Below are 11,377 nucleotides of genomic sequence, written 5' to 3' on the forward strand. Positions count from 1 at the left end.
ATTCTCTTTTGCTCACCAAGGCTGCATTTATTCGATGAATTTTCAGCGGCCATTCATTACTCCAGTCTTCAGTGTCACATGATCCCTCATTTGGTTCTCGTGAAACATCAATTCACAAGCACATCATTTCATTTGATCAATTTAATGCGTCCTTACTAAATAAATGTATTAATTTCTTTAAAAAGGAAATTACTGACCCTAAGATTTTGAATGGTATACATTTTTACTATATATTTTCATATAATCCATGGATGTATAACACTGAGTGTGGGTTTCAGTACTGTGTGATATTTCCCAAAACATTATGAAGCACGTCCAGTGAATATTAATGCCAAGTGGGCACGTGTGGCTGTTTTCATCAGGTCTCCTCCCCACCGTCTGCAGGCACCCCTCCGTCTCCATTCTGTCTTTCTCTCCTCTGCGCATGCACTGTGCAGCAGCAGTAGGAGCTCATTAGAGATGAGTGGCACTGCAGTATGAAGGGGATTCCAGTCAGACTAGCAGAGCAGAGCCCCCCTATGGCCGCACCAGACTACACACCCAGCTTCCTTACAGAAGCACACACTGTACTGTGGGCCATTCTCCTGATCAGCCTTTACCTCTCCTGGCCTTTTTGTCTGTTTCCTCCGCCGCTCTATTTCCACGCCCTGTTTAATGAGAGCTCCACAGATCTGTAGATGTCTCAGTGCTTCACTGTTATTTTTAGGCTGCCCTCCTCTCAGTGAGTCATTTGACAGGTAGACGGGGAGAGATAAAGAGATAGACTTGAGATGTCTCAGGGTATGTGCTTTTATTTTTATTTTTCAACACCTCATATTTTCTCTTGTATTCGCAGAATGGGCTTAATGGGTTGCATTTGGCCTCCAAAGAAGGCCATGTTAAGATGGTGCTGGAGCTGCTGCACAATGGAATTGACTTGGAGACTACTACAAAGGTAAATCTACTTCCTTCAGTCAGTCAGGCTTCCTCCAGCGGGCCAAAAACAGATTTATAAATGGGATAGTTCAGGCTCAGTTGTTATACAGTACATTTCTTGGCAACTGTAAAAATTCATTATCCTACAGATATTAACTGTTAATGAACTCTTACCCAGTGGAAGAAATATTTATTCTGAATATCTAATAAATAACAATTTATTGAACTTTGCCATTTATTATGTTGGCAATAGCAATAGGCAACACACTTCTCATCATTGCTGAGATTTGAAATATAGGTTAGTGTACTTATAAAAGTTGACAAAATTACAAATTTGTGCATTTAAAATGTACGGTTTATCTCATCTGGGAAAATTAATCAAAAATATTGATGACTTGTCTTTCATTACAACTTTTTGTCCAATTAAATAATCTGTAGAATGAGAATGTCCCTCCCACTAATGTCATAATGCATTTTATTTCTATAGCACCTTTCACACAAAATGTAGGTAAAAGTGTCAAAATATAAGTAAAAAAAACTACAGTAAAACTAGTACAATGTCTTTAGAAAAGACGAGACAAAATAACTGTCTAAATTCCAATGATAAAAAGGTTTGTAGTCTTGCTTTGTTGCAATAATCATTTAGAATGTTACAGAATTCTGAATTAACGTATAAATAAATAAATAAAATCACTGTTTCATGCGGTAGAAATCGCACACGCTCATATCGCTATTTTTAGCATTTGCAATTGCAAAGCCCTAAAAACAAGCAAAAATGAAACCAAATAAAAGCAATAAAATTAAATGACATCTTCAAAATACTGTATATGCTATTTAACATGCATTGTCGGATCTTTCTCTGTATTATATTTACATGACTATTCATTTTGCAGAAAGGGAATACCGCCCTTCATATTGCTGCTCTGGCCGGTCAAGAGAAAGTGATTGCTGAACTGGTCAATTATGGTGCCAACGTCAATGCCCAGTCTCAGGTTAGTCTGAGCTCAAAACATGAATCAACAAACCTCGAAACATGTTGATGAAAAGCTTAATTAATTTGTTCTGTGGTGTTATGTTGTGTTCTGCAGAAAGGCTTCAGTCCCCTGTATATGGCAGCACAGGAGAACCACTTAGAAGTGGTAAAATATCTACTTGAACATGGAGCCAATCAGAGCCTTCCAACTGAGGTGAGTGACATCTTGAAATCAAGCTCAGCTGAAATCAAACCCGAATGACCCTACAACTCTTGATTTCGCCCTCCAGGATGGCTTTACTCCTTTGGCGGTAGCTCTTCAGCAGGGTCACGAGAACGTGGTGGCCCTCCTGATAAACTATGGCACCAAGGGCAAAGTGCGTCTGCCGGCCCTGCACATCGCGGCACGCAACGACGACACGCGCACTGCTGCCGTACTGCTGCAGAACGACCCAAACCCAGACGTCCTCAGCAAAGTATGTGTGTTTGTGCACATCTGAAAGGTTTTATCTCAGCACGAGTGAGATTACGCATCATGACTCACTGAGCTCAATGGAGCCGCTCTTGGCTTGTAATTGCAGTGATGACTATGTGACAAGATAAACAGAACTGACTTTGTTTAAAGATCCGTCAGCGTAGGTGTTCCTGTTTTGTAAATACACTGAATCAATGAAATGCTACACCATTTTTTTCCCGTAGACCGGCTTTACTCCTCTCCACATCGCAGCCCATTATGAGAATCTCAGTGTCGCACAGCTTTTGTTAAACAGAGGAGCCAACGTGAACTTCATGCCGAAGGTCAGTGCAGCTCTCAAATTAAATGCTTCCAATTATTATGTGAACGATTATATGAACTTCTCCCTTTCTCTCCTTTTCTTTTGAAGAATGGCATCACTCCATTACATATCGCTTCCAGGAGGGGGAATGTGATTATGGTGCGACTTCTGTTGGACAGAGGAGCTCAGATAGATGCCAAGACAAAGGTACAGTATCCATTAGGGACGTGCAAAATATTTTCATAATCAAATAGCCTCAGTTTGCAGTGTTGTTGTTGTTAACTAAAAGTATTAAAAATAATTTTCATTGAAATAAAGCTAAAATAAAATGAAATATAAAGCTTAGATGACAAAACTTAAACTTAAAAAACCTAAAAGAAAATTTGATAAAATTATTTCATAAAAATGTTGTATGTTGTATAAAAATGCAACTGAAAGCTGAAGTCCTAACACTGAAATAAATATAAATTAAAGCTAAATAGAAATATTAAAAAGCTAGTAATGAGAAAAGCAATACATAATATACAGTATATATACCCTCCTGTCTTCATAGTATCTAAATAGACTAGTCAGTTAGTTTGATGACACACTAACTAGTCGACCCTCCTGAATTCATAGTATCTATCCAACCATAGTCACATCTCACAGTGACATTATTTACTGGCTGATGAAAAATCTCACTGCTGAGACTGCCGAATCTGACTTATCTAAGTCTAGTTAGTGGAGGATGACCTCTTTTTCCTCTTCCTCTTGGGAAAAACAGGTATTTTCTCTTTGTGGCAGCTTGCTGTTTTAATGGTATGCATACATAAATAAGGACAGAAAATGCAGCTCATGTAGGATACACTGAAACATGGCTGATTAACCCATTTGCAAAATTGCTTATTTTTTCTGCAGGATGAGCTGACGCCGCTGCATTGTGCAGCCAGGAACGGTCATGTACGTGTGGTGGAGATCCTGCTAGACCAGGGTGCTCCCATTCAGGCCAAGACCAAGGTGACCAAACTATATTACTAAGATGGGTCATACAGTTATGGATTTTAGCTTTATTGGTGCCATAATCATGCTGATCAATTGATAATAATCATGGGTTCCTCCTTGCAGAATGGTCTGTCTCCCATCCACATGGCAGCACAGGGCGATCACACGGACTGCGTGAGGCAGCTGCTGCAATACAACGCAGAGATCGATGACATTACCCTCGACCACCTGACCCCGTTGCATGTTGCAGCACACTGTGGGCACCACCGCATGGTCAAAGTGCTGTTGGACAAAGGGGCAAAAGCTAATGCCCGTGCATTGGTTAGTGCATCTGTCGTTTTCCTTTTCCATACTTCTTTTCTCTTTTCATAAATATTACCAATTAATGTAATTGATAACATCCATAAAACAAGCTGAATTTGATATTGATATAATTAGATTAGTCAATACATATAGAGCAGTATTAATAGTACATAAACCTGGTCCACCATTTAAAAGCGTACAACTGAACATATTGAACATAACATTAGTTGATTTTTTTGGTCTGTCTTTCAGAATGGATTCACTCCATTGCACATTGCCTGCAAGAAGAACCACATGCGGTCCATGGACCTTCTGCTGAAGCACTCAGCGTCTCTGGAGGCCGTGACTGAGGTCAGATTGCTCTCTGGCTGTCACTTTGATGGATAACCTCTGTTCACTTTGCACCATCTACACCTTTAGCTTGATCCTTGTAGAAAATAGAAAGACTATGTAGGAATGAAAGGTGACAAATTCACAATTATTTCACAAGACAAGAATATGTTAACATAATACACTACCCAAAAGTTCAAAAGTTTGGGGTCAGTAAGATTTGCTTAAGAAATTAATACTTTTATTCAGCAAGGATGCATTAAACTGATCAAAACTGACAGTAAAATATTTGTTACAAAAGATTTATATTACAAATAAATGCTGTTCTTTTGAACTTTCTATTTTATCAAATAATCATAAAAAAAATGTTCACAGTTTCCAAAAAAAAATGTGAAGCAGCACAACTGTTTTCAACATTGACAGTAGTAAGAAATACTTCCAAATCAGCTTATTAGAATGATTTCTGAAGGATCATGTGACAATACAGACTGGATTAATGTCTGCTGAAAATACAGCTTTGCTATCACAGGAAAAAATTAGTTATTTTAGTTATTTTAAATTGTAATATTAGTTTACAATATTACTGTTTTTACTGTATTTTTAATCAAATAAATGTAGCCTTGGTTAGCTTTTGAATGGTAAGGTATACAGCATTAATACCATTAGTTTTTTAACATAAATTATTTTTATTAGTGTAATAAATTCCTTTAATATATTATGTTAATATTAAATGACATATATTTTTGTTGATCCATTGGTGCATGACAGAATCATTAAACACATTTAAGGTCTTTGCAAAAATGCATGTTCTTGTCTCTTAGTCGGGTCTGACCCCTCTTCATGTGGCTGCGTTCATGGGGCATCTCAATATAGTGAAGAGTCTGCTTCAGAGAGGAGCTTCACCCAACGCATCTAATGTGGTAAGAAATGTGTAATCTATTCAGCACCTCGGAGATACCCAACAATCAAATCCCAAAGGCACAGCTATTCTGCTTTACAAATAGGCTAATGTCTTTAGCAACGATTATGGCAGTGATCACAGTTTTCTTTTCAGAACTAAATGTTTGTGACTGTGTTTCAATGTGCCGTTGTAGAAAGTGGAGACCCCTTTGCACATGGCTGCGAGAGCGGGGCACTGTGAGGTGGCTCAGTTTCTGCTACAGAACAATGCACAGGTGGATGCCAAAGCGAAGGTACACCAGTCATACAAGCTGTTTTAACTTAATTTATCTTCTTTTTACATTTTTTTTTAAATCTCACGTGTCCTCTATCTCGCTCTTTCATTTCACAGGATGATCAAACCCCCTTGCACTGTGCCGCTCGAATGGGACATAAGGAGCTGGTGAAGCTGCTCTTGGAACATAAGGCCAATCCAGATTCGACCACCACAGCAGGTCACACTCCTTTGCACATCGCCGCCCGCGAGGGACACTCCCAAACCACACGCATCCTGCTCGATGGGAATGCCCAACAAACCAAAATGACCAAGGTTCACTCCTCTCAGTTAGCCCTTTGCTGAGCCCTGCCTTAAAATGCTTCTGACCAATTATGCCTTGAAGTCCAACTGTTGGCATCCATTGGCGTCTTGTGTGTTTTTTAGAAATTATCAAAAAAAAATATGGTTAAAAAAACTCCAATGCAAAATTCTGTAAAGCCTGTAAAGTTAGCAGCAGTAACTGCTACTAGGTGGGTGCAGCTTAACAAACAGTCAATTTCACTAATTGACAACTAAATATTCACAGCTTCACCTGCAATCTCAGTGTGTATATCTGTGTTTTCTTACAGAAAGGATTTACTCCTCTACATGTAGCATGTAAATATGGGAAAGTGGATGTGGCGGAGCTGCTTTTGGAAAGAGGGGCCAATCCCAATGCAGCTGGGAAGGTAATTCATCAAGACAAACATCTGATATCTCAGTACTTGTCTGCTAATATCAGATGACGGTCAGCAGTGGCTGACTTAGGCCATGTGTCTCCTCTCTCCCCTCAGAATGGCTTGACCCCTTTGCACGTGGCCGTCCATCACAACAACCTTGATGTAGTCAAGCTGCTGGTCAGCAAGGGCGGCTCTCCGCACATCACGGCGAGAGTAAGATACACATAAACACTATACGAGATTTGGGACGGCGACTATTCTGAGCTGTGACGTTAAGGGTTGCAATTTTATTTCACACTTTCAAAAGCCATCCAAAAAAAACAGTCACTTTTAGTTTTCTTCCATTTGACAGAATGGCTACACAGCCCTGCATATCGCAGCCAAGCAGAACCAACTGGAGGTGGCAAGCAGTCTGCTGCAGTACGGAGCTAATGCCAACTCAGAGTCACTACAGGGCATCACCCCGCTTCACCTGGCGTCACAGGAGGGGCAACCTGACATGGTGGCGCTGCTCATATCCAAACAGGCCAATGTTAAGCTGGGCAACAAGGTGATACACTGTTTAAGCTTTGGTTAATTGGTATTCAATCTACGTTAAAGAGAGAAAAAACTAAAAAAGGTTGAGATGTGTTGGAAGAATATGGAAAAGGATGCATTTAATATTCTTCTGATATCCTTTGTGTGTGTGTGTGTATGTGTGTGTGTGTGTGTGTGTGTGTGTGTACAGAATGGGCTGACACCTCTGCACCTGGTTGCTCAGGAAGGGCATGTGGGCATTGCAGACATGCTGGTGAAGCAGGGTGCTTCAGTCTATGCAGCCTCAAGGGTAAGACACTTCAATGCACACAGAAACACACACACACACTCAGCAGGGCCATCTGTAGAATGTCCTAGAATTTAGACCTCAGAGCCTTGTGCGATATTTCCTTATTACCCTTTTAAATCGCTCTCTCTGGTAGATGGGCTACACACCCTTACATGTGGCATGTCACTATGGGAACATAAAGATGGTGAAGTTCTTACTCCAGCAGCAAGCACATGTTAACAGCAAGACAAGAGTAAGTGCTACACTTCTGGATGTACTGTACACACTACACAGGCTTTTCTTTTTGTACAATTTTCAGTGCTAGTATGTACTTCTGTGATCTCATTTTCCCTTATCTTTCTTTTCCAGCTGGGATACACTCCTTTACATCAAGCAGCCCAGCAGGGCCATACAGACATCGTCACCCTGCTGTTGAAACATGGAGCCCTGCCCAATGAGATCACCACTGTGAGCAGACCCCTTTCCCCCATACTTGAAATATAATGTTTCTCATCAAAAAATAGTATACACTGCTTGAATGTCTGATGAAGAGCATTTGGTCTGGGTAATTTCTGCTGTCATGCTGCCAGTCCTCTGCAGTAAACATAAGCTGTTATTTCATAATTATCCTGTTGAAAAGACATGTAAGATTTAGTAACCTGACTGTGTTATCTGTGGCAGAATGGGACGTCACCTCTGGGCATCGCTAAGCGGCTAGGGTACATCTCTGTCATTGATGTGCTGAAACTGGTGACTGAGGAATCCGTGTCTATGGTGAGAGCCATTTGCATCTCACAAACTGTATCCAGTCTGAATTTGTGCAACATTCGCCATCTCGATTTGTTCATATATTCCCTCTCTATCCCTCAGATCACCACTGAGAAGCATCGCATGAGTTTCCCAGAGACGGTGGATGAAATACTGGACGTGTCAGAAGATGAAGGTGTGTACGGGTGGCTCAGATTGGATTTAGCCTGAAGGATCATACTGCAGTAAATGGCGCATTAAAGCACTGATTCTCAGCTGCTGTGACAAGGTCTCGGTGCCGTGAGGTTGGTGCTAGATTCTCGAATTAAAAACACGAGCCAGTAGGCAGATGAGGTGGTGGGTCATATCCTGAAAGTGACAGTGACATGTTATCCCACTCATAGTGCTGCTTTGACTACTTTACTTGACTGCACAAAGTGATTTACACACATAGGATAATTTATGTATATTAAAGCATTTTGTGTCTGTTGTAAAGCATTTTAAGCTCTGTTTTTCACACATAGTTATCATATGGCTTCAAAAGAATATAGCACTTGATTGAACCACTTTTATGATGCTTTTGTATCACTTTAATGTATTTTTTGATGCTTGATAGCCATTGGTCACCACCCAATTTTATTGTAAAGAAAAGAGCAGCTTGGACATTCTGCTGAATATTTCCTTATATGTTTTACAAAAGAAAGAAAGTTTGGAAAGACAGAGTATGGACAGAGTTATTAAAAGATGACAGAATTTTTCATTGATCCCTTCCCTTTTTTGGATCTAATCGTTAAATGTGTTTGTTTCTTCTGAGAGATGATTGAAAAATCTCCATTTATTCAGGACTTTAATGGATTGAAAGAGCAAAGTTTTTCATGATAATCTAAACCTACTGTAAATCTACGGTAGCAACTCCAGCCTGAAATGTTCCTTCTTCCTTCCCGCTGTAGGAGTTGCTCAGCTAACATTAGGTAGGAGCGTCTCCTTCTCTCTGGCTTGGTTGTCCGGTTCTCAGTGGTTCGTGAAACGTGTGCCTCCATTTCAAGCACTCTCATCTTGTCTCTGGCCCTCAAGTCTCTCTAACCACTCTCTATTCTAATATGTCGCTTCATGTTACTACAGCGTCAGCCCCTCATCACTGTGTAGTCATGATGTTTCTTTTCCTTTACTGACAGTAACATGTGTTTGTGGATCCATCATTGACAGGACTGCATCCAAAATTACTTTGTGTTCTCAGTTTGTTCCAAAGGTGTTTCTTCAACTATGTGCACTTTTGGCTCTGTGCATTAAATAAACACACTTTTACTGCAAGTCAATTTCTAACATATATTATATTATATTATATTATATTATATTATATTATATTATATTATATTATATTTAATGTGTAAATATGTAAAAATAATAGTTATACATAAGACATGTATTATATTATATTATATTATATTTTATTAAACTTAATATATTTAATTTGTTATGTGTTATATATATAAGTTGTTTTCTGTGTATTATATATATATATTTTATTTTTATTTTTTTTGAGACATGGGTAAAACAATTAAAGTTTTAACAATAAACGGTATTTGAAAACTATCAAAAATAAATAATGAAAACATCAAAAAATGATACAAAATAGAAAAATGCTGAAATGCTGAAATCAACCGCTGGGACATAGTAATACTCATAACTGAAGAAACACCCAAAGATGAGGTTCTCTTTATCCAAACACTGTGGGAGTCACACTGGGAGTGGATCATTTTACTAATTGACTAATGATGATTATTTGACTCAGCAGAGGGCTCCAAAATGAACTGTCACAGTGGCTGTTTTACGCGTCTCTGAACACCTGTGATTAAGCCCCTACAATAACACCAAGCTATCTCTCCCATGCAGATTAAGTGTGATCTTCTCTGCACTACCGGGCATGCCCACTTCAGTAACCAATACCATGCAATCTTATCGAGTATCTTGATTTCTTCATGTTTTCCATTAGCTCTGTGTGTGTATGACTTCATTGCTTGGACTTGGTGGATGAGTGAAGGTTCTTGTATGTGCTCGACCGGTAATGATGGTGGATTGTAAACGATGAAATAACTTAAAATAAGCTTTTCTTCCTTTTTATTAGTCCTTTTCCTGCAAACCTCCTACATCAGTGTCTCTGACATATTTTGTGCTATATGTAGGTGATGAACTTCTCGGGATGGATGGGGCTCGCTATTTGAAGCTGGATGACCTGAAAGACCAAGATGATGATTTTCTGTCCCCCAAGAAAACCCTGAGAGACTTTGAGAGCGGGATGGGCACGACGTAGGTCACAAGAGCACAATGCAACAAAATTGTCCTTTTGCTAAGGTTCTAGAACAAGAATAAACACTTGTTTTTACCTTAAAATAAAGTATTAAAGTTAGATTACAAATATCTCCTTCATTCTCTCTAGACCTTACTCGCCCGCAATTCCCAGAATTCCATGCGTGTCACCTGAAACTGTCATGTTGGACCAGGTATTGTTTTTTTCTGCTTCATGTGCTGAAATAAGAAATGTTCCTTACTAAAAAATCCAGGTCTGGTGGTTTCTAGCTGGTCACCTCTTTTTCAGTTCTCAATTCCAAAGCCCCCACTGTCCACTACAAAATTCAAAAGCCCCCTTAGCCCTAGTAATTGACATGGCTTTTTCAGATCTAGAAGTCACTTTAACAATGAAACTTCCTAATATATTCAGGTTTTTTAAGACCCTGTTGAGGGGGTGAATTAAAATAAGAAATATCTCAATTTTTAGTTGTTTGATTATTTTAATGCTTGTTTTATTTGAAGTAATTTTGAGCCCCACTTGAACATTTGCCGAGGTCCCCTAGTGGACTCCAGCCTGGTAGACCATCTTTTCCAAGCTTGTTAGGACAGGTAGACCATCTTGACAAAGCTGGAAGGAGCTTGAGTTAGTTAACCCTTTTCCAAAACAGTTTAACCAGCTGCTGTTACCCGGTTTTCCAAGCAGAGTTGTCTCTTTCTATCTCTTAGTCTCATAAAGCTGCCATTGTATCTCTGTTTGTGTGTGTCTTTGTGTCTGTGTGATCTGTGCTACTCCTGTGTGTCTGCAGCACACACCTGTCCCTTTGCCAAAGGAGTATGACGAGGACTCTCTAATCCCCAGTAGTCCAGCCACAGAGACCTCAGACAACGTTAGCCCAGTGGCCAGCCCCATCCACACTGGGTCAGTGCACATATTTCACATTCAGCCTAACAAATCCAGTAACCAGCCGTTACCAACCCTTGCTAATGGCTTCTCACCGCTTTTATCTCCGTATTTATCTGTTGGTCATAAATGCTTATTTTTATACATGTCTTCACTGTCATCAAGTGTCTAGGAAGTAGGTTCCTTTGAAGATGTTTTAGATTTATACTGGGCTTCCGGCTGTTTTGAAAAGTTATTGTACCCGGTTTGCTCACTGGCTGGTTGTTTGACAGGTTTCTGGTCAGCTTCATGGTGGATGCGAGAGGCGGGTCCATGCGTGGCAGCAGGCATAATGGTCTGCGTGTGATCATCCCACCGCGCACCTGCGCAGCCCCCACACGCATCACCTGTCGTCTGGTCAAACCGCAGAAACTCACCACCCCACCTCCTCTCGTGGAGGGAGAGGGACTCGCATCTCGTATTATCTCCCTAGGGCCTTCCAG

At 40.0% G+C, this 11,377-nt stretch overlaps 1 protein-coding gene across 1 annotated transcript in view; it reads left to right on the forward strand.

Annotated features, from left to right (window-relative positions):
- The window catches only part of LOC107703564 (ankyrin-1-like), a 95,705-nt gene that overhangs the window by 63,198 nt on the left and 21,130 nt on the right, over window positions 1-11,377 (forward strand). Inside the window, exons 7-31 of the mRNA XM_016506243.1 lie at window positions 836-934; window positions 1,809-1,907; window positions 2,004-2,102; window positions 2,179-2,364; window positions 2,588-2,686; window positions 2,773-2,871; window positions 3,562-3,660; window positions 3,769-3,966; window positions 4,201-4,299; window positions 5,100-5,198; window positions 5,373-5,471; window positions 5,570-5,767; window positions 6,064-6,162; window positions 6,268-6,366; window positions 6,506-6,703; window positions 6,881-6,979; window positions 7,113-7,211; window positions 7,328-7,426; window positions 7,640-7,732; window positions 7,829-7,901; window positions 8,656-8,676; window positions 9,889-10,012; window positions 10,143-10,206; window positions 10,801-10,913; window positions 11,168-11,352. Coding sequence (XP_016361729.1) covers window positions 836-934; window positions 1,809-1,907; window positions 2,004-2,102; window positions 2,179-2,364; window positions 2,588-2,686; window positions 2,773-2,871; window positions 3,562-3,660; window positions 3,769-3,966; window positions 4,201-4,299; window positions 5,100-5,198; window positions 5,373-5,471; window positions 5,570-5,767; window positions 6,064-6,162; window positions 6,268-6,366; window positions 6,506-6,703; window positions 6,881-6,979; window positions 7,113-7,211; window positions 7,328-7,426; window positions 7,640-7,732; window positions 7,829-7,901; window positions 8,656-8,676; window positions 9,889-10,012; window positions 10,143-10,206; window positions 10,801-10,913; window positions 11,168-11,352 — 2,839 coding nt within the window. The remainder of the gene's footprint in view (window positions 1-835; window positions 935-1,808; window positions 1,908-2,003; window positions 2,103-2,178; window positions 2,365-2,587; window positions 2,687-2,772; window positions 2,872-3,561; window positions 3,661-3,768; window positions 3,967-4,200; window positions 4,300-5,099; window positions 5,199-5,372; window positions 5,472-5,569; window positions 5,768-6,063; window positions 6,163-6,267; window positions 6,367-6,505; window positions 6,704-6,880; window positions 6,980-7,112; window positions 7,212-7,327; window positions 7,427-7,639; window positions 7,733-7,828; window positions 7,902-8,655; window positions 8,677-9,888; window positions 10,013-10,142; window positions 10,207-10,800; window positions 10,914-11,167; window positions 11,353-11,377) is intronic.

The sequence above is a fragment of the Sinocyclocheilus anshuiensis genome, unplaced genomic scaffold (assembly GCF_001515605.1).
Source record: "Sinocyclocheilus anshuiensis isolate Anshui unplaced genomic scaffold, SAMN03320099.WGS_v1.1 scaffold330, whole genome shotgun sequence".
Classification (NCBI taxonomy): domain Eukaryota; kingdom Metazoa; phylum Chordata; class Actinopteri; order Cypriniformes; family Cyprinidae; genus Sinocyclocheilus; species Sinocyclocheilus anshuiensis.